Source organism: Chiloscyllium plagiosum, unplaced genomic scaffold (genome assembly GCF_037043375.1).
Source record: "Chiloscyllium plagiosum isolate Xiang-an unplaced genomic scaffold, Cpla_swu_hap1 HiC_scaffold_20, whole genome shotgun sequence".
NCBI classification, from domain to species: Eukaryota; Metazoa; Chordata; class Chondrichthyes; order Orectolobiformes; family Hemiscylliidae; genus Chiloscyllium; species Chiloscyllium plagiosum.
The window spans coordinates 31,067,989-31,091,811 of NW_028270158.1; the positions used below are offsets into that span (position 1 = coordinate 31,067,989).

At 41.7% G+C, this 23,823-nt stretch overlaps 1 protein-coding gene across 3 annotated transcripts in view; it reads left to right on the plus strand.

The window, feature by feature from the left end:
* cog7 (component of oligomeric golgi complex 7) overlaps positions 1–23,823 on the plus strand; it is a 59,615-nt gene that overhangs the window by 12,536 nt on the left and 23,256 nt on the right. For 2 of the 3 annotated variants that reach the window (XM_043711681.2, XM_087997785.1), the window contains 6 exons: positions 2,023–2,171; positions 3,490–3,606; positions 4,513–4,681; positions 7,502–7,584; positions 8,465–8,587; positions 16,824–17,022. In XM_043711681.2, coding sequence (XP_043567616.2) covers positions 2,023–2,171; positions 3,490–3,606; positions 4,513–4,681; positions 7,502–7,584; positions 8,465–8,587; positions 16,824–17,022 — 840 coding nt within the window. The remainder of the gene's footprint in view (positions 1–2,022; positions 2,172–3,489; positions 3,607–4,512; positions 4,682–7,501; positions 7,585–8,464; positions 8,588–16,823; positions 17,023–23,823) is intronic. The other variant, XM_087997786.1, reaches the window with a different exon arrangement.

Sequence of the window (23,823 nt, forward strand, 5' to 3'; positions counted from 1 at the left end):
CCCTCAGAACGTATAACTGTTCACCGGGAGTCCCTAAGAATCTTTTTTATTTGTTCATGGAATGTGGGTATTGCTGGCTAGGCCAGCATTTATTGCCCATACCAAGATTCCCTTGAGAAGGTGGTGTGGTGAGCTGACTTAGAGTCATAGAGATGTACACCACGAAAACTGATCCTTCAGTCCAACTCATCCATGCAGATCAGAGATCCCAACCTAATCTAGTCCCATTTGCTAGCACTTGCCCCATATCTCTCGCAATTTTTCCTATTCATTTACCCATCCAGATGTCTTTTAAATGCTGTAATTGTACCCGCCTCCACCACTTCCTCTGGCGGCTCATTCCTTACACACACAACCCTCTGCGTGAAGAGGTTGCCCCTTAGGTCCCCTTTAAATCTTTCCCTTCAAACCCCAAACTAGTTCTGGACTCTCACAACCCAGGGAAAAGACCTTGTCTATTTATCCTATCCATGCCCCTCATGATTTTATACACCTTTATAAGGTCACCTCTCAGCCTCCAATGCCCCAGGGAAAACAGCCCCAACCGATCCAGCTCCTCCCTTGAGCTCAAACCTTCCAAACGTGGCAATATGCTTGTAAATCTTTTCTGAACCCTTTCAAGTTTCACAACATCCTTCCCATAAGAGGGAGACCAGAATTTCACACACTATTCCAAAAGTGGCCAAACCAATATCCTGTACAGCCGCAACATGACTTCCCAACTCCTATGCTCCGTCCAGTAAAGGAAAGCATACTGAACGCCTTCTTCAATATCCTATCTACCTGTGACTCCACTTTCAAGGAGCTATGAACATACACTCCAGGGTCTCTTTGTTTAGCAACACTCCCCAGGACCTTACCATTAAGCGTATAAGCTCTGCTCTGATTTGCCTTTCCAAAATGCAGCACCTCACATTTCTCTAAATTAAACTCCATCTGCCACTCCTCGGCCATTTGGCCCATCTGATCAAGATCCCGTTGTACTCTGAGGTAACCTTCGTCGTTGTCCATTACACCTCTAATTTTGGTGTCATGTGAAAACATACTAACTATACCTCCTATGTTCACATCTGAAGCATTTATATAAAAGACGAAATGCAGTGGACCCAGCACCGATCCTTGTGGCACACCACTGGTCACAGGCCTCCAGTCTGAAAAGCTACCCTCCACCACCATCCTCTGTTTTCTACCTTCATGCCAGTTCTGTATCCAAATGGCTAGTTCTCCCTGTATTCCATGAGACTTAACCTTGCTAACCAGTCTACCATGAGGAACTTTGTCGAACGCCTTACTGAAGTCCATATAGATCACGTCTTCTTGAATCTCTGCCGTCCATTTGGTTTAGGTAGACCCACCATGTTTAGATTAGATTAGATTAGATTACTTACAGTGTGGAAACAGGCCCTTCGGCCCAACAAGTCCACACCGACACGCCGAAGCGCAACCCACCCATACCCAGACATTTACTCCTTACCTAACACTTGTTAGGGGGTTGGAGGTAAGTTCCAGGATTTTGACTCAGAAACACTGAACGATTGTCGATATATTTACAAATAGGATGGTGAGTGGCTGGGAGGGGACCTTGCAGGTGATGGTGTTCCATATATATGCTGTCCTTATACTTGATGGTAGTGACTGTGGAAGATTCTTTCTAAGGAGCCTTGGTGAACATCTCATCATTTATTACGAATCTTCTGGAGTGCAGTATTTACAGAGGATCCTGTGGAGTGTCAATATTTGCAGGGGTCTCCTGGAGTGTGTCAGCATTTGTAGGAATTCTCTGGGAAGTAGCAGTATTTTCTTGGACTCCCTGGGTGTGTCAGTGTTTACAGGGGTTCCCTGAGAGTGTGTCAGGATTTAGGTAATATTTGTGGAATAGCAACACGTCTGTTCTGGTGCACCTGTTCCTTCTTCTTGTGATTTCTCCATCTGATGTGTCAGTCTTCAGGTCATGCAAGATTCAAAATATCTCGTTGTGTAACATGTGCATTAGCCTATTTCTTTATAATCTCTCTTGGTCAGAAACTAGTCACCAAGCACTACAGAATATGCCCAGGGCTCTCCGGGATCTGGAAGCTCTGAAACAGGAAGCTTCCTTTCTGAAGGAGCAAATGATCCTTGTCAAAGAAGATATTCGGAAATTTGAACAGGACACAGCACAGTCCATGCAGGTAAGGATGTTAAACGTTTTGAGGCTTGCATTGTTTTCATGCCAACTCACTACTGCATGTTTAGCATGCTTGAAATGCAAACTGCCTGTTTTTCACTTCTTTACATCTACAAGAGTTCTCTTCCCACAGAATTAGAGTTAGAACCTCCTTTATTTTCACATGTACTCAAGTACAGGAGTACAGTGAAAAGTTTACAATGTCACATCTCATGGCGCCGTCTTAGGTACAAATCTTAGATACAAAAAAGGAATAAAGAAGAGAAAAAGCTGCATTACCTTAAGTGATTCTAAACATTAGTCAGGTAAATAACATGCAGATAAGCATTACATTGTGGTAAATCAGTGCAGGGGCTTCCACATGTGTTCTGACCAGCCTCACAAACCGCTGACTGCCCATGCCAGTCCCCAATCCAACAACAGTCATGCTCCACTCCATATCTCCAGCCTGCTTCACTCCAACTCGCAGCCACTCTGCTCCAGGCCTCCAGCCTGCTTTGCTCCAGTTCTCAGCCACTTCACAGTGTTCCATGCCTCCAGCCTACTTCACTCTGGCTCTCAGCTGTTCCAAGGTAAGTTTCCTTATCCAAAAAAACACTTTAAAATCTCAGGACAAGAGGGAGAGGAAGAGAAGGGGAAAAAAAGGAAAAAGATGTGAACAGAATGCTCCCCTCTGTCAGTTTGGCTCAGTTGTAGTTGTTTTGTTTCCTGTGGTATATTCATAATCACAGAAGGTGTATCAAATGTACAGGGCAGAGCCAAACCATTTGGCCTCACTGGTATTTATGCTGCACATAAGTCCCATCCCATTTCCATCTAACTCCATCAGTACATCTTTTGGTTCCTTTCCCCTTCATATACTAATTGAACTTCCTCTTAGATGCATTTAAGCTATAGAATCAAATATTCCAAGTGGTCGCACATTCTGGGTACAGAAGTTTCTCTTGAATTCAGTAATGGATTCATTGGTGACAATTGTATTATTTATGGCACTTAGTTGTCATCTCCTCCACAAGTGAAGACAACTTCTGTACATCTACCCTAGTAAACTCCATTATATTTGTAAACCTTTCTCAGCTCATCCCTTAGTCTTTTATAGAGAAATAACTCAAAACTGTTTTGCTGTTCTTAATAACTATGCCTGTCAGTTTTGGTGTTATCATTGTGAAACATATTTTCTCCTTTTCCAGTGCCTCTATTATGTGAGTACACACCACTTGGTAGGAGCTTATCAGTAAAAGATACTGGCTGAATTTTCAGCTGGGCTCCTCCTTTTTCCAACGTTCACCTTGTGTTTGCTTGTATATTGATGTGTGCTGCAGGTATTGGTCGAGCTTGATGAAGTAAAGTCCAGAATGCAAGCGGCATCTGAGGCATTGCAGGAGGCTGACAAGTGGAGTACACTCAGTGCTGACATTGAAGAAACACTGAAATCACAGGTAGAAGCAAAACTGTTTCACTCCAGTACTATCAGAAAGTTCAGACAGACTGCAATATATTAAAATGCTGTTGGATGAGGGTGTAGAACTGGCAGTTTGCTGTCCCATCCTGCATTTTGATATTAGTTCAGGTGGCCTAAGGCATGAATTTCTGGTCTCTGCCATGGGCACTGATGAAATACAACAACCTAAACAAAACTCTGTGATTATATGCTGTAGAATGGATAGCACTCTGACCTCAGAAAAACATGAGTTCAAAATCTAAACTGGAGATTTCAGGAAATGATCCAGGAGACCACAGACAGTGCAGTGCTGAGGAAATGCTGCATTATCAAGTGCCAAGTTCAAATAAATCTGAGTTCAAATGGCAAAAAATGTTGTGCTGTGTTGTAAAGACTAGGAAGGGACTTTGTGTTTTGAACTTTGCTGTGGATTTCAATCAAGCAGGAAATGTCAAGAGTACCACAATGCTCTTGGTGCAGGCAAGCAAGTGACATCACCTTGTGCTTTATCTGTTGTGGGGGCTGTGTCAGGGATATATTTTTTTTAAATGTGCATATCTGTATGTGTATGAGGGTGTAAACATGCATCCAAGATGATAGACTTGAGCTGTGTTGTGATGACCATCATTGTCAAGACCTCCACTCACCTGCATTTCTGAAAGGGCCAACCAATGAAGAACTGTTGGTAGGATGTAATGGCAGAGGTTGTTGAATAACAACACTACCTCCCACTTCACTCTAGAAAAGCAGGATGGTTTCTATTGTTAAAATGTGTGCCACTCTGCTGCAGTGGTTTGATCGGGACCTCAGGTTTGCTATATACCACTGCCTTTTTCGATCCACGGTGGGGTGAATACTGTTAACATGGTGGCATAGAGTGATGGAAATGATTTACTCCCCACAGGACATTGAGACTATCTCAGCCAAACTCACAAGTATGCAGAACAGTTTGGCTATGCTGGTCGATACACCAGATTATTCAGAGAAATGCGTTCACCTCGAGGCGCTAAAGAATCGATTGGAAGCCATGGCAAGCACACAGATTGTGGCTGCATTCAATTCTCAGTCTATTGGTGAGTGATCTTGTTCCTATGAGAGCTGTGTGGAGTATTCACTTTGTACACAGTAAGATTTAGCACTGTTATGTCCACCATTGCTTCAAAATGAACAATAACTTGCACTTGTATAGTGTTTTTAAAACAATAAAATGTCCAAAGTACTCATAAGAGAATGACATTGACACAGAGCGACATAAAGACTTGTTGAATAAGCAAGAAAAGATTTGATGAACGAGATAGGTTTGAAGGAGAATCTTAAAGGAAGGGACGAAATCTTAAAGGAAGGCGGAGGAGTTCAGATAAGGAACTCCAGAATTAAGGGCCTTGATGCCTGAAGGCATGGCTACTAATTATGGATGCGCAAGAGACTGGACTTAAAAGAAGACAGGATCTTGGAGAGTTTCAGGTTTGGAAGAACATACAAAGATAGGGTGGAGTGAGATGGAATTGGAAGTAAAAAATGAAAATTCTAGAATTGAGATGTTACTGGACAAGGAGGTAGTGTGTGTTAGAGAGCATGGATGAACAAAACTGGGACACCAACTTGCTTAGAGACAGAAAAAAAACACTGGCAACTGATCTGTTTTTAACCTTCCATAAAAAAATTAGATGCAAAATCAGGGACCAAACAGCAGGGGCTAGCAGTGAGCAAATTTTGATTAAACACAATGAGAACAGAATGCAGGGAGTGCTAATGACATCAGGATATGAACTTTGAAGATGCCACGATCTTTTTTTTGATATGGAGAGTTTAATTATAGAAGGAGCAAGATTTCAAAGATTTTACCAAAAGATAATAGGCTAACTCATTTCCATGATCTTTTGAAACTATTGGGAGCATTGGGAACAAATGATGTGGAGGTGCTGGTTTTGGACTGGCCATAACAAAGTTAAAAATCACACAACACCAGGTTATAGTCCAACAGGTTTATTTGGAAGTACAAGGTTTTGACCACTGCTCCTTCATCAGGCATCTCGTAGGGCACGATCATAGGACACCAATTCTGTGTCCTATGATCCTGCCCCAATAGCTACCTGACGAAGGAGCAGCGCTCCAAAAGCTTGTACTTCCAAATAAACCTATTGGACTATAACCTGGTGTGTTTTTTTTTCAACATTGAGAACAAAGGTATATTTGATAAAACTTGTCTAAGGTGATCATATTGCTTTCACCCTTGGTCCCTTTCCAATAGCTGCTACATTCCTCTTCTGCACAATGTCTGCTAAGTAGCTGCCTTGTGCACTGCCCAAGTGACCATTCTTTACATGTCATCCTGAGTAACCAAAATAGTGAGCCATTCTGACTAGGAGGTATCATGATCAAGTTGAGCCTTCATCCAATAACTGAACACCATGAGTCAGTGATTAATTGATCATATTAAGAATTGATTTATCTCTTCATCCTCGCAAACCCCAGAACAGCTCAGAAATAGAAACGTAAGATAGCCAACAATCTGTACTTTTACAGATAAAGTCAACTGACTCCAGTATTAAACCAGGAGCCGCCTTGATCTGCTTAAATCATGTTCATAGAACATGATTTTCCTGCATCTTCTGAAAGTATGTTTTTAAATAAATATATTGGAGAGACATTGGGATTTTTTTCCTTACAGGGAGATATAATTGAAACATTCAAAATCATGAGTGGTTTTGATAAAGTAAATGTGGAGCAGCCATTTCCATTGGTAGGAAAATCAACAACCAGAGGTTTAAGGCAATTGGAAAAAGAACAGGAGGCAAGTTGAAGTGAAATGTTTAATGCAACAAGTTAGGATAATTTAGAATTCCTTGCCTGAAACAGTTCCGGAATCATGTCAAATAGTAACTTTCAAAAAGAATTAGGTTCAGACTTGGAAAAAGAGAAATGACAATGGCATGGCCGTTAAAAGAAAATGCTGGCAGGAGTGATAAGCCAGCAGGCTTTCTTCATGATTTCAAAATGTGGTTACTAAATTTAGATAGCTACCGTGGATAAGCCTGTAGAAAACACTTTACAATATTCTTTAATACATAGCAGAATGATTTCATATTGTGGAGAAAGTGAGGACTGCAGATGCTGGAGATCAGAGTCGAGAGTGTGGTGCTGGAAAAGCACAGCAGGTCAGGCAGGAGAATCGGCATTTCAGGCATAAACCCTTCATCAGGATTCCCAATGAAAGGCTTATGCCCAAAACGTTGACTCTACTGCTCCTCGGATGCTGCCTGGCCTGTTGTCCTTTTCCAGCACCACACTCTCGACTCTAATTTCATATTGTGACAATGTTTTCCAGAATCAGCAGAGAAAGCATTGGCTTTAATCTGCACCACATGGTCTTTCTGGAGTATTTCTAAAATGACAACCAAAGATGTGCCAACCTGGGTGGGTATTGGGTTACTCCAACTCTTTAACCTTTCCTTTAGCCTTATGAGTGACCCTGGAGATGCCTCTGGAAAGGTCAGCTGCTTGCACAGAGGAATCCCTAGTAGTAACTCAAAGAAAATAAATAACTTGCAGTTCCATAATGTTTTCCATGATTTGAGGATGTACCAGAGTAATATTTTGCAAGATGTAAAATATTAATGTGAAGTCACTCTGATGTAAGGAGCTCAGAGGAAATTTTGCACAGCAAATTCCACAAACAGCAATAATGACTGAATCATCTGTTTTTTATGATGTTGGTTGAAGGATACGTATTGACTAGGACATTGAGTTGAACTCTGTTGCTATCCTGTGGGATTTTTGCAGTCACCTGAAAAGATAAACTAATAAGATAGTGTGGGTAGGAAAGGATTTAAAAACAGACCTGGGAGAGGGTAATTCTGGTATTTACCTGTTTGTATTTGTTTCCATTTCAGATCAGGCCCGGCTTTTTGTGAAAGTATTTGTGGCAGTGGACCGAATGCCCCAGCTCCTAACATACTACTACAAGTGTCACAAGGTTGGATAAAGCACTGTCTTCCCATTACTCAAAGGAAGGGCTAACCAGAGATCATGACAGGGTTGAGGCAGTGCAGGAAATAAGTGTAGAGAAGGGTTAACCATTTGAAGTTCAAGGTCTAGAAATATCTTCAGGGTTCGTGTGAAACATTGGAATTTATTATCAATAGGACTGGGCCATGAGCAGTGGGCAACATGATGTCTTTTGGGGTGAAGAAGTTCCCTATTGTTTTTTAAAATTTTTTGCAAGCCTGTTTTGTTTCAGACATGACAGATGATTGTTAAAAGTGCTTTCCTTCTTTGGTCAATCCAAATATACCCTGGAATATGATTTCACTCATAGCCCCTTCTGTTGGACAAAGTTTAGACTCATGAGTCAGGCCCATGGCCCAACCACAGACCACATGAGCCAGCCTGTCCCCCAGTGTGAGGCCCTGTGCACTAGCCCATTTTACAGTGTGTGCCTCCTGTCCCAGTGTGAGCGCCATGTGCCTGCATCTCACAATGAGTGAGCGTTGTGTGCCAGCAAGCTTGTAGTTTGTGCTCCCTGTCTCGATGTGTGATCCCGTGTCCTGGGGAAGCCCTGTGTAACAGTACCTGAAAGAGAGGTGAGCTGAGGCCTAGTGGGAGATAGTATTGATTACTCTATTCTTGCTCTCTATGCCAGTCTATTCAGAATCTTTTATATCAATGCATTCCATAAGTTATAGAATTGATTGTATGCTAGCTATATGCTGGAGAAGGACAGAGGAAGGTAAAGTTAGTAAAAGTGTGGGGAAAAGCTGTAATTGTGTCTAGAATGGATTTGAGTTGGGTTTGTGCTGTTTCTTATTGGACCTTATATTATTGACTTAGTTGAATTTGTGCTTTGTGTTTTGCAGAGTCAGTTGGTCTCTGTGTGGCAGGAGCTGTGTCAGAGTGACCTCAGTTTGAATCACCAACTAACAGAATTCTACGATACTCTTCTGGCAACATGGCACTCACAGCTACAGTGGACTAGTCAGGTAACATCCAATCCTACAAATAAATAAAGACCTGTAATCATAAAAAGAACGAAACAGAACATAGAACATTACAGCGCAGTACAGGCCCTTTGGCCCTCGATGTTGTGCCGACTTGTGGAACCAATCAGAAGTGCCATCTAACTTACAGTATTTCATTCTCGTCCACATGCCTATCCAATGACCATTTAAATGCCCTTAAAGTTGGCAAGTTTACTACTGTTGCAGGCAGTGCGTTCCATGTCCCTACCGCTCTCTGAGTAAAGAAAATACCTCTGACATCTGTCCTATATCTATCATCCCTCAATTTAAAGCTATGTCCCCTTGTGCCAGCAATCGCTATCCGAGGAAAAAGGCTCTCACTATCCAACCTATCTAACCCTCTGATTATCTTATAGATCTCAATTAAGTCACCTGTCAACCTTCTCTCTAATGAAAACAGCCTCATGTCCCTCAGCCTTTCCTCGTAAGACCTTCCCTCCATACCAGGCAATATCCTAGTAAAATCTCCTTTGAACCTTTTCCAAAACTTCCACATCCTTCCTATAATGTAGTGACTAATATATGCGGTATGCAGTACTCCAAATGTGGCCACACCAGAGTTTTGTACAGCTGCAGCACGATCTCACGGTTCCACAATTCAATCCCTCTACCAATAAAAGCTAACACACCGTATGTCTTCTTGACAACCTTATCAACCTGGGTGGCAACTTTCAAGGATCTATATACCTGGACACCGAGATCTCTCTGCTCATCGTACCTGGACACCAGGATCTCTCTGCTCATCAAATAGCTTGTATTTATACAATACCTTCCTCAACCCTTGTAGAGGTTATTCTACAAGTTTTTGCCAGTGAAGAATATTTAAAATGTGGTAACCAATGTTTCCACTAAGCTACACAAATGTTTCTGTGTGTAACCTACAAGGTACCCATAGGTTTGTGTTAAATTTTGGATTTCTGGATAATCTTTTGCTGCACATTGAAACAAACTAGCCATGTGTAACAACACAGCATTACAGGGAAAATTGGAGTTAATTCTTTAGGCAATGTGACAGACAGTTTACATACAGTTTCACTTAGCCTTTTGGAACTGTGATGCCCTCGTCAATAAGAGCCACAAAATAATTGTAATTCACAGCCAACTAATCCCCTCCAGCTAGCACATGAGCACATGAAAAGAACACACATGAAGGCAAGCCCCTACAAATGGCATGTGATAAATGACCCAGATAAACTGTTTTGCTTTTTGTTGATTGAGAGGTAAACATCAAATCCATCAGTAATATCTAAGAGTTCTTACTGTTTTGACTAGGGCAACAGCAAAGCAGTACAAATCTCCCAAGAAATCATGGTGTCATTGGTTACTTGTACAATAATTTCTTGGATCTTCTTTGTTAGAATAATGGAGTATATTTGTGGATACATTGTTGCTCTGCAACAGTTTTGCAAAGTAGAGTTCTGTCAAATCTTTTTCAAAGTTGGAAGTCACATGACACCAGGTTATAGTCCAGCAGGTTTATTTGAAATCACAAGCTTTCAGAGCACTCCTCCTTTGTTAGGTGATGAAGGAGCAGCACTCCAAGAGCTTGTGATTTTAAATAAATCTGTTGGACTACAACCTGGTGTAATGTGATTTCCAACTTCATCCAGTCCAGTCCAAAACTGGCACCTCCAAATCATAGCTAATCTTTTTCAAATTAGTGCCAGGAAATCTTTTACGTGAGTGGAAAAAAGATGAGTGGAAGCCTGGGGCCTCTATTTAACTGAGCTAATTAGCTTTAGTCACTGGAGTGAATATGTTATTTTCAAGTATTTCTAGAATACAGGTGATGTGATCAAGGCAGTTGCCCATTCATTGGCTCTTAAGGGGCCCTCTTGCAGTGTAGTGTTAGTGCCCAAACCTGTGGACTGGGAAGCTCATGTTCAAGTCCCACCTGTTCCAGAGGTATGTACTAACATATCTGAACTGGTTGATTAGGAAAATAGGCTCATAGGCCTTAAAAATCAGATAGTCTGCAACTGGCTTTACCTTTGGCCCAGATAAGGTAAGGCTGGAATATCCTTTGACAGTCCTTAACTGACACCCTACAGGTATATAGGCAACTTTCAGCATTCTCCCAAACTAGTTTATCTAACAATTAAAGTAATAAAATTTAATCTGTTTCCTCTTTTAAAAGCTTTGCTTGTCTGCCATCCACAAAGTCATGTGACTCTTTAGAACAATAAGCGAACTGTTGCATTAACTTTTGATTTTCCAGTTCAAAGAAGTCACGTGGTAAATCCTTTTCAATTTGTAAATTGTACAGATCCACTCTCTTCTAACATTGATCATTTATATATTTGCCTAAGGATGTTGCATTCCCAAACTATCTTGTGGCTTATAAATGTTGGATAGGTTTTGGGGAGTTAAGAGGTGGGTTATTCACTGCAGAATTCCCAAACTCGGCTGTATTCAAGTTGGAATGCACCAGGAATTCATTATGCATCTGAAGTGAACCCCAGTATTGTTTTCATGTGCTGTTGTGCTAGCTAGACGGGATTCTGTGACTGTGAAGGACAGGGCAAGTTTATAGTCATGTGCCTCTTATGATGAGGGCATCGCAATTCCGGAAGGCTTAATGAAATTGTACAAGGACAGATTGCTTCTCAGTTGGCTGCAGGTATCGCAATGTGCCAGTTTTTATGTTCCCATAACAGTAAAAAGAACAGTACCTTGTCAATTTAGTTTCTGAACAGATGCAGATAACAGTTCCATTAATCACTGGAATGTGTATGTGGAATTTGTTTAATCTGAATCTGTTTAGTATTTCACTGCTTGTCTTTATTCTCCTTCCTATACTCTAAAAGTCCCTGAATTGATAATCAGCCAGAGATGAGTAGGCATGTATGCCCAGCTCTACGGCTGCACCCATCCTGACTACCCCTGAGTTCTGATTATCCTAGCTCTAGGCTAAACCCTTCCCTTTCTATGCTAAACTGTACCTGCCCAATTATGTTAGGCCCCCAACCTTGGAATAACGTGAACTACAAAAAAATCTAGAGGGCCTTTGTTTCAATCCTGGAGCAATGTTGAATTGGCTGACCAACCGAGGTTAAGGTTAGTATCCTGAAAAACTGCTTCAAACTTGGGCTGGAGGGTGAAGAAAAAATTGACCACAGTTCCCATTCTATCTGTAGAGTGACCACTGTTAGCAAGTGTGAGCTCTGTTTGCATCGTTTAAATGCCACTCTTCTCTATTTGGTCTTGTGCTTTCTCGCAATAATAATTGAACAAAATAAGAAATATGCATAGTCATCACCCCCATCAATCCATAAGGTTGCCACCCCATCAATCCCAATCATTCCAGGCATGAGCATCAGTGATCTTCATCCAGTATATGAGGAATAGTTCAATCCCATGTGCTTGTACTATCCTTATATTTCTTTATCCAACTTTCTTTCAATCATTTATCCTTTAAAAAAAATGGATGGACAGGCTTCAACCTGTAACTCTTTCTAGAAGTTTATATATTCCACAGTGATTACATTTTAAGTTAGGTGTGTATAAAATATATGTAAGGGGAATTGTGAAGACATAATATTGAAGAGCTGGACAAACCGGTCTGTTGGACAGCTGGGTTCAGCAATTTGGAGAGCGGGCCTAAGGGGATGACACTTCCTGTAATTGAGATTTTATTTCTGAATTTAGGCGTCGACTTGCACTTCTTGGTGTTTTATTTCATGCTCTTTAATGGAAATATTTCCCCTTGCCCCACCAAGTGTTTGAAAATTCTTGGCTTTCCTTTTAATTGTTTCCCTGAGGGTACAGTCTCCAGTCCAGTACAACTTGTTACACTCGAATTAAATTTTCTGCCTTATCTCTGATCAGTTTCCAAGAATAGCTTTACATAAATAGATTAAACGTTAAGACATTACTTCTGAAAAGCAATAAATGTGAAATGTCATGTAAAATCTCTCCGGATCTCGCATGTTATGTTCCATTACTGCAGGCAACGTATCTAGAGCGTTCAGCCATAATGAAGGCTCATATTAACAGAAATTCAAGTGTTTCACCAGAATTTTACCTGGATGTAGACTTGGGATAAGAAATCAGAGAGAACCAGTCAGAAGGTTCAAATCCCACTCCAATGATAAGCACATAATTTCAGTCTTCTGGTTGTGATTCTGAACCTTGGCCCTTCAAATGGATATAAATGGTAATTTTGAACAGAGCAGAGTTTTCCTCACTGTCTTGTATAATATTCCTCACCCAACACCTGTACAAGGCTGCATTATTTGGTTATTGTCATATTGCTTCTTGTGGGCCTAACTGTTTTCAATTGGCTGTTATGTGTTCTGCATTACAAAAGTGACTAGACTTTGGAAATGCGTTGTTGGCAGCAGAGAGCTTTGGAACATCCTGAGATTTCAAAATGTTTATTAACACAGAAGTCTGTAGAGATGTGTGAGCATGAGAAAAGCTCGTGGGATGATTTATGTTGTAAACTACAAATAAAAAGAAATTTGCAATCAAACAGAAAAAGCCAAAAGTACAATCTAAAGCACCTTTCCATTGTCACATACCCCAGTATGAGTGGGCGGATGAGGATTTGAACCCTGATTAGGTGTAAGTTGGTGTATTGAATCTGAAGTTAGACTAAGAATCCAGATATTAATTCTGTTATACATTCAGACTTTAGAAGAGCTGTAAATAAAAACCTGGGCTCAGTAACAGTGTTGGTTATTACTTCAGAAAGATCCACCTGGATCACCAAAGTTCTTTCAGGGAGTAAAAGTGCCATTGAAAGATGGTCAGGGCCTATGGCTGACTCCATGTCCCACACTGAATCACTCTCTGGAATGATCTGGAATTTCTATGAAATCACTACCATCAATTCAAATAGGCTCACTCTCTCTTCCCAGGGTTACTAGGGATGGGCAATAATTGTCATCCTTTGTCAATGCTGCTAATGTTCCGAAAAGGAATTTTAATAAAGGTGGAAGTCGCAGCAAGTTAGTGGAGAGGAACAAAGGCGCAATCATAAAGTGGGTAGGGTGAATCAGCATGCCACATACAGAAATAAAAAGGACTTTGGATTTATAGTAAGGCTTTGTCAATCCTCAAAGCTTTTGACAAATTGAATAGAATTTTTGTTTGTAAAATTAATTGATTAAATAGATAAAGAGAATGTCCTTGATGTGCTGTGTATTGATGTTTAAGAAGGCCTTTGATAAAACCTTTCATAAGAGGCTAGTTGGCAGAAGTGAAGAGTGTTGCGAAAGGCTAAAAGAAGACATTAGTTAGCAGACTAAGGAAACAGGTACAATTTAATGTGAAATAAGTAGTATCAAAAATGAAAGCATCCGTTCAATGGAAAGACACTGAAGGCTGAATATAACTGGAAAGATGTAGGGATTCCAATGCAGAATGTTAAACACTGGAGGTTAAAGATTTTATGACAGTGTCCAAGCATGTACTTTTTAGTCAACCGTTTTATTTCAACTTGCACATCATAATACCCCAGTCACAGTGATAACTTGTTCCCCAGATACAACCAGTCAAGTTCTCATCCAATTCTCCCTTCATTGTTTCCTAATTGCATTTGGTCTTGAGCATCTCTGCCAGATCTTACTAGATGATAACATAAATCTCTGAAAATGAGAATATGGGTAGATAAAGCTATTAGATCAGTAGCATTTGGGGGCTTTAAAATTAGGGGACATAAAACATTAAACAGGCCTCTTTCTGTATTGTAGTAATCTTTAATTCTAAGATGATAGCAGGAACCTAACTTATGAGGTACAACTTGAAAAAACAACTTTCATTTGAGCAGAAGGAGGCTAATGGAAATTTAATGAGGTGTTGAAGTTCTGCAGAGTGTTGTTAGAGTCAGTAGGGAGACCTATTTCCATTAATCAATCATAAGTCTTCAGTTTAATATTATTATCTAGAGTGAAGGAAGAGTTTAGGAGAAATGTTATATTAAAACCTGGAATTCTTTGCATTGGAGAATCATTGAGTCGGAGACCACTGAATTTCCAATCATGTTGATTTTTTTAGTGCATGAAAGCAGAGTATTATGCACAGTCTCACAATTGAGTAATTATGACTGAGATTTTCTCAGAAAGGACTAAGTCCCAAAATCAGGACTCTATGTGTTCTTGAGCCTGCATAGTGGTAATCTTTCCAGTGTGAGCCTCTTACTTGGCCAGGCTCACCATTCAGTTCAGAATAATGAGCTCGCCACATTGCCTGCCTAATCAGAGCACCAGCAGTTAGTTCTATATTCTTGATAAGCTACAGAGAGCAAGAGGTGGCCACTGAATTGAGAAGGAACATCTTCACCCAGAGGATTGTTACTGTATGGAATTCCTTGCTCAGGGAAATAGTTGATGCAACTTGAGTAAACGTTTTTAAAGGTAAGGTAGGTTTTGTTTTGAAAAATAAAGGAATTAAGGGCTACAGTGAGAGCGCAGTTAAGTGGTTTTGAGTCTGCAAAAAGTTTAGCCATGATCTTATTGAATGGCAGAGCAGGCTCATAGGGCTGGATAGCCTACTCCTGCTCCTTGTTATGTTCACTGCTGAGGCTGAAGGAAAACAATAAGGTGGAACATTTGGCAGGTCTGGGAAGGCATGTTCTGATGATCAGATGTTGAGCCCCTCTGGTAGTACCACTAGGGCTGTGGAGTGACTTCTCTTGCTGGGAGCCTCTCATTGGACCATAGAGCCTCATGCAACATTACTTCCCATCCCAGAAAACTGCTGCAGGGCTACCTCTTGAGAGCTAGTGGCCACTGACCATGGTGAGATTCACTTCACTGCTGGCAAAATGCTAGCTGCTCAGTAGATAGGCCTTAATTGGGCCTTGACTTGGTTATATTTGCCATTTGCCTCTGGTCAGAGACAAGTCAAGTCACTGCCATTTCCACCACTGATAAATAGTCTGGAGAAGGGACTCTGATAAGGAGGAATTTTATTGCTTCCCACTCAATTCAAACTGGTTTTGCCATCAATGGCCAGTAAAATCTCACTCTGTCTGATTAAACTAGTGACAAGGAAATATTAAATGGCTTCATCAATTGTATTTTTGACATTCCTTCATCAAATTATCAAATTAATCTATTCAAAATGTCAGCAGTAATTTCAACATCCTTATATGTGGGTTGGAGTATGCATGTCAATGGAGCTGTGTCACGCACACGGAAAAATACAGGAACATATTATAAACATGAAGAAAAACATAGTTCTTTGCAATTAAGAAACTTTATTTTTAAATGATGTTGGTGCATTTTTTTAAAAAAGCTTTCCGAAACAAATGAACAACCAAAAGCTGCTGAAACAATGTTCCCAGAGGCAAAATTGAAAATAATCAGTTCCTAGAACGTGATTAAAAGGAGAAAATAAAAGCTGAAGTTTTTAACTCTTCAATAAGTGGAACTTTGTTGTTCAACAGTACTTGAAAAGAAATTTGAGGAACACTGATTTAAAAAATGTATCCACTTTATATCATTTTTATCACCTCAATGTCTCAAATTGCTGTACAATTTCGAAAAGTCACTTTTATAATGTGATGTTAGTTGGATATTGATCAGAATATCAGAGTTACCTTGTTGTTTTTCACTAAGGTAGGTGGGGTCTTATTTTAACATCTCATCCAAAAGGAAGGCATTGTCAACATTACAGTAATCCACCAGTCTTGTAGGTGCTCCCTGAACCCACTACCTAGTGACTTTGATAACAATCCATGGAGCTATTGCTGCCTTCTATAGTTTTACATATAAATAGAGCAAGCTTGGTTCCCTGGATATATTCCTGACTGCATTGAGTATTTGAGGTTCATAGTATTGATAAGGTTAAGGAAAAGCTCTAAAAATACACAAAATTGAAAGGAGCACAAGCTATGCTGATGGGGTGAAATGAAGAGGGATAGGAAGATTCTTGAGTGAAGCAGAAATACCATCATAGATATTTTTGGACAAAATGGCCAGTTTCTGCCCTACAAATACTCAGTAATTGTTTCCATACATTAAATAGTGCAGCTTTTGCTTTTGTATGGAATTTACTGGATGAAGGATGAGGATTTATGGTCCAGACCATATTTTCACCATTTTCACAAGAGGGAAAGACAAAAGTTAATTAAATCTTTCCTTACCTTTGTAATGTTATGATTCTTTATGAAATGTGCTCTAACCTTTTTTCTTGTACTTTACTTTGAGACCTAAAAACCTATGTGTAAAAGAATGCTTTTGTTGGACAGGTCTTCAGGAACCCCTGTGAGATTGTTACCGTGCTGCAGATCCAGACCCTGGGAGCTATTGTTCCGTCAATCCCTGTCTGCCTCAGCACAGCAATGGAGAGAGCGAGCCAGGAGGATAAGCTTAGCATGCTGCTGGACCTCCATGACAGTACTATTCACTTTGCTAAGGGCCTGGAGGCAGCTATGCTCCCACACCTAGGTATGTTGGCATACTGAACTTGGCATCCCACAGGAATTGCAGCGGTAAGGGAGGATATTCACATGGAATAATGTATTGAATAAATCTCTTAGGAACAGGAGAAACAGTAAAATCCATCTCTTCATGGTAGATTGACCTCACTTTGATATCTTGGAGTAAATTCACCTCAATGTCCTGCTCCCAGAGTAAGGCGAAGCTCCTGGAAGACAAGCTATAGGTTGTCATGGCCATGTTTCTAACTTGCTGTCACTTTGAACATAGAACATAGAAGAATACAGCGCAGTACAGGCCCTTTGGCCCTCGATGTTGCGCCGATCCAAGCCCACCTAACCTATACTAACCCACTATCCTCCATATACCTATCCAATGCCCGCTTAAATGCCCATAAAGAGGGAGAGTCCACCACTGCTACTGGCAGGGCATTCCATGAACTTACGACTCGCTGAGTGAAGAACCTACCCCTAACTTCAGTCCTATATCTACCCCCCCTTAATTTAAAGCTATGCCCCCTTGTAATACCCGACTCCATACGCGGGAAAAGGTTCACACTGTCAACCCTATCTAACCCCCTAATCATCTTGTACACCTCAATCAAGTCACCCCTAAACCTTCTTTTCTCTAATGAAAACAGCCCCAAGTGTCTCAATCTTTCCTCATACGATCTTCCTTCCATACCAGGCAACATCCTGGTAAACCTCCTCTGCACCCGTTCCAGTGCCTCCACATCCTTCCGATAGTATGGCGACCAAAACTGCACACAATATTCCAGATGCGGCCGCACCAGAGTCTTATACAACTGCATCATGACCTCAGGACTCCGGAACTCAATTCCTCTACCAATAAAAGCCAGTACGCCATATGCCTTTCTCACTGCACTATTTACCTGGGTGGCAACTTTCAGAGATCTGTGTACATGGACACCAAGATCCCTCTGCTCATCCACACTACCAAGTATCCGACCATTAGCCCAGTACCCCATCTTTTTGTTATTCTTCCCAAAGTGAATCACCTCACACTTAGCTACATTGAATTCCATTTGCCACCTTTCTGCCCAGCTCTGCAGCTTCTCTATATCCTGCTGTAACCTGCCACATCCTTCCTCACTGTCAACAACTCCTCCGACTTTCGTATCATCCACAAACTTGCTCACCCAACCTTCTAACCCCTCTTCCAGGTCATTTATAAAAATGACAAACAGCAATGGTCCCAAAACAGATCCTTGCGGAACACCGCTAGTGACGGCACTCCATGAAGAAACTTTGCCATCAACTACTACCCTCTGTCTTCTTCCATCCAGCCAGTTCCTAATCCAAACCTCCAACTCACCCTCAATGCCATATCTCCGTATTTTCTGCAGTAGCCTACCATGGGAAACCTTATCAAACGCCTTACTAAAATCCACATATACCACATCTACCGCTTTCCCCTCATCAACCTCCTTCGTCACCTTTTCAAAGAATTCAATAAGGTTTGTGAGGCACGACCTGCCCTTCACAAAACCATGCTGACTATCCTTGATCACATTATTCCTATCCAGATGTGCATAAATCCTATCCCTTACAATTCTCGCTAAGACTTTGCCCACAACAGAAGTGAGACTCACCGGCCTATAGTTACTAGGGTTATCCCTACTCCCCTTTTTGAACAAGGGAACCACATTTGCTATCCTCCAGTCTTCTGGACTACTCCAGTAGACAAAGAGGACATAAAAATCAAGGCCAATGGCTCTGCAATCTCCTCCCTTGCTTCCCAGAGAATCCTAGGATAAATGCCATCAGGCCCAGGGGACTTATCTATTTTCACCTTTTCCAGGATTTCCAACACCTTTTCTCTACATACCTCAAAGCCATCCATTCTACTTATTTGTGACTCAGTATTCACATCGACGACAATGCCCTGTTCCTGAGTAAATACTGAAGAAAAGTATTCATTCAGTGTCTCCCCAATCTCTTCCGCCTCCACACGCAACTTCCCACTACTATCCTTGACTGGACCTATTCCTACCCTAGTCATTCTTTTATTCCTAACATACCTATAGAAAGCCTTAGGGTTTTCCCTAATCCTACCGACTAAGGACCTTTCATGTCCCCTCCTTGCTGCTCTTAGCTCTCTCTTCAGGTCCTTCCTGGCTACCCTATAACTCTCAATCGCCCCAATTGAACCTTCACGTCTCATCTTGAGATAGGCCGCCCTCTTCCATTTAACAAGGGATTCCAATTCCTTATTAAACCACGGCTCCCTCACACGACCCTTTCCTCCCTGCCTGACAGGTACATAATTATCAAGGACACTCAATAGTTGCTCCTTGAACAAGCTCCACATATCATTTACACTCTTGCCTTGGAGTCTACTTTTCCAAGCCACACATGCTAAGTCATGCCTCACCGCATCATAATTTCCCTGACCCCAGCTATACCTCTTGCCCTGTAGTACACACTTATCCCTCTCCATCACGAGTGTAAAAATCACCGAATTATGGTCACTATCCCCAAAGTGCTCACCTACCTCTAATTCTAACACCTGGCCTGGTTCGTTACCCAGAACCAAATCCAGTATAGCCTCACCTCTTGTTGGCCTGTCTACATATTGTGTCAGGAAACTCTCCTGCACACATTGAACAAACACTGACCCATCTAACGAACTTGAGCTATAGCTTTCCCAATCAATATCAGGAAAGTTAAAGTCCCCCATAACAACCACCCTATTACTGTCACTCATCTCCTGAATCACCTTCCCTATCCTTTCTTCAATGATTCTAGGACTATTAGGAGGCCTGTAAAAGACTCCTAACAGGGTGACCTCACCTTTCCTATTCCTAACCTCAGCCCAAACTATCTCAGATGGCAAGTCCTCATCCATCGTCCTTTCCACCACTGTAATACTATCTTTGACAAGCAATGCCACACCTCCCCCTCTTTTACCCCCACCTCTGACCCTACTAAAACATTTAAATCCTGGAACCTGCAACAGCCAATCCTGTCCCTGTTCTAGCCATGTCTCCGTAATAGCCACAACATCGAAGTCCCAGGTACCAACCCACGCTGCAAGTTCACCTACCTTATTTCGTATACTTCTTGCATTGAAGTATACACACTTCAAGCCACTTTCCTGTTTACAGACACCCTCCTTGGAAATTGATGCCATGTTCCTAACCTCCCTACACTCCAGGCCCTGCACCCTGAAGCTACAATCTGGGTTCCCATGCCCCTGCAGAGTTAGTTTAAACCCCCCCCCCAAGAGCACTAGCAAACCTCCCCCCAAGGATACTGGTGCCCCTCAGGTTCAGGTGTAGACCATCCTGTTTATAGAGGTCCCACCGTCCCCAGAAAGAACCCCAGTTATCCAAAAACCGGAATCCCTCCCTCCTGCACCATCCCTGTAGCCACGCATTTAAGTGTTCTCTTTCCCTATTCCTCGAATCTCTATCACGTGGCACGGGTAACAAACCAGAGACAACAACTCTGTTCGTTCTAACTCTGAGCTTCCAACCTAGCTCCCTGAAAGCCTGTCTAACATCCTCGGCACTCCTCCTACCTATGTCGTTGGTGCCAATATGGACCACGACTTCGGGCTGCTCCCCCTCCCCCTCCAGGACCCGGAAAACACGATCAGAGACATCACGTACCCTTGCACCTGGGAGGCAACATACCAAACGTAAGTCTCTCTCGTTCCCACAAAACCGCCTATCTGTGCCCCTAACTATCGAGTCCCCAATTACTACTGCTCTGCTCTTCTTCACCCTTCCCTTCTGAGTAACGGGGACAGGCTCCGTGCCAGAGACCTGAGCCCTGTTACTTACCCCTGGAAGTCATCCCCCCCACAAGTATCCAAAACGGTATACTTGTTCTTAAGGGGAACGGCCGCAGGGGGTCCCTGCACTGGCTGCTTCCTCCCAGTCCCCCTCACTGTCACCCATCTATCTGCCATCTTTGGAGTTACTACCTCCCTATAACTCTGATCTATGACCCCCTCTGCCTCCCGAATGATCCGAAGTTCATCCAACTCCAGCTCCAGTTCCCTAACACGGTCTTGGAGGAGCTGGAGATGGGTGCACTTCCTGCAAGTGTAATCGGCAGGGACGTCGATGGCATCCCTCACCTCATACATGTTGCAGGAGGAACATTGCACTGCCTTCACTGCCATCCCTCTAAAGCTAACTTTTATTTAAAAAAAAAACTGGGTCTAAAGAATACAACAAGCAAAATTCAGCACTTACCTACTTACCAGAACAGGTGTTATTATTAGGTTAGAGGAGGAGGGCGGGTGGGAGGCACTACCCGTGTAGTGCCTCGGGTTCCTCTCCTTCGCACTTTTAAAGGGGGAAGAAACCTACCCAGGTAAGCTTACACTAACTGCTTCCGGGTCTCGGCTGCCCCTCTGGTCGTCGTCACTTCCCCCTGGTGCTCCCGCTCTTTCTGTGAAGAGAGAGTGAAAGAGAAAAAAAAAACACCGCTGCCCGCTACCGGTAAGCACTTTTAAAACCAAACGGTCTTACCTTCGCTGCTGCTCGCACTGGAACTGACCGACCGCTTCGAAGGGTGAGTATAAATACTCACCGCTTTCCTTCCCGGCTGCCCCTCTGGTCGTCGTCACTTCCCCCTGGTGCTCCCGCTCTTTCTGTGAAGAGAGAGTGAAAGAGAAAAAAAAAACACCGCTGCCCGCTACCGGTAAGCACTTTTAAAACCAAACGGTCTTACCTTCGCTGCTGCTCGCACTGGAACTGATCATAGCTCCCTTAGTAGCTCCCTGGACTGGTGGATTTATCCTGATTCCTGATGAAGTGCTTTTGCCCAAAACATCAATTTTCCTCCTCTTCAGATGCTGCCTCACCTGCTGTGCTTTTCCAGCACCATTCTAATCTAGACTCTAATCTCTAGCATTTGCAGTACCCACTTTCGCCTGGTGGATTCATCCTCCTATTTCTTAATCCCAAAGCTGGTCACATGGCGAACTTCTTCAAGTGCTTGCTTCAATGGGATCTTGTTCCAAACAGCTTGTATAAGATGTCTGTGCAGAGTATCTTCAGATTTTCTGCAGAACCTTTGGACCAATTCAGATTGTTGAGGTGCAGTTTCAACTTTCAAGTGCACTGGATGTAACGACTCAGGTTCCCCAAGAGTTTGTATTGGGGCTTCAACTTTTCCACTCACTTTGATCAACAAGGTTTGCATATCCAAGTTTGTAAACAATATTAAATTTTGGCGTACGCTAGCATATTGGTTATATTACGGGACTAGTGATCCAGAGGAATAGACTATTGATACTGAAACAAGTTTAGTTTCCACCTTGGCAAAAGAAGGATTAATTCAATTAATTTATTAAAACTTTATAGCAGTAATCAGGACCAAAAAACTTTCAAATTAAGAGAAAAACCCTGAATGGTTTATTGATGCCCTTTTGGAATGGAAATTTGATGCCCTTGGCCAGTCTGAGCTCTCTGTGACTCCAGACCCACACCAATATGACTGACTCTTAAGCTTCAGTAAGCACTTATTTATATTCAAGAAGTTATTTCTCTGTTATCTCAATGTTAGTTAGGAATGGGTAATAAATGTTGACTTTGCCAGTGATGCCAACAACCAGGAAATTAATAGAAAAATGGCACAGAAAATTAGTGGATTGGTTAAACAAGTTACAAAGGCATGCAGACAGACAAATGAATGGACAGCACTAGGGGAGAAATACTTTATTGTGGGAAATGATATTGTAATTTGTTTAGGATCTGAGAAAGACAAATTAGAATATGTTCATAACAGTGAGATGTTGTTATCCTGGATTTGATCCCAATCACAAACATATGGTTCTAGATGATCTAAACAGCAGAAAGATTTTCTCTGTCTCCTTCATACCTTTAAATCTTTGATCAAATTATCCCTTATCTTTCTCATTCCAGGAAAGGCAACCCTAATTTGTTTAATCTCTCCCTGAAATGTAATGTTTGGAGTCTGACTATTATTGTTCTAAATCTACATGACACAACCTCCACGACCATGATATTCTTCTAAGACATGGTGCTTTGAGCTATTTATGGTATTCCACATGTGATCCAATCAGGGATTTCTTTCTACCTGAAGCATAATTTCTATCTCCTGTTTTCATCTGGTTCTCTTTGATACTTAAGCCAGCATTCCATTAGCCTATTATTTATTTTCTTAATTGCATCTGTTTTAGATGTCTAAATGATTCAGGTACTTGGACACCAAATCACTTTGTATGTCCACTGTTTCTAACTTTACACCATTTAAAAGGTCCCCTGTTTTTTCCTTTATAGGTTCAAAGTGGATAACAGTGTATTTGTTTACATTGAAATCTGTTTGCCACTGTTTGTCATTTTACAAAATCCATCACTACCTCTGAGATGTTATGACTTCTTCTGCACTGCTTTACAAAATTGGTTGTCATTGTGACATCAGTAAATGTGGAGATATGGTTTTCTATCTCTTCATCCAATACGTTATTAATTAATGTGGTTAATAGTTAAGGTTGTAACACATCATTGTGCTTGGCTCTTCCAATGCCATTCCAAACAATCAGCCTCCAGTGGTCATGGCTATGATCCACTGTCTCACAGTTGACAGTTTCCTTATATGCGCTGCCATATTCTATTATAGCACATTTTGCTAATTCAAGAACCTGCTCATTATCCCTTCTCTCTGTTTTCTGTGTTTCAGTTAGTTTTCTTAGCAATTCAGTAACTTGCCTTCAATTCTGTGAATTTCAACATTAGCTAACAGTTGTTTCTGAGGAACTCTTCTAAATGGAATTCATGTATTTTATATTGGTAGACACTCCCCAACCTTT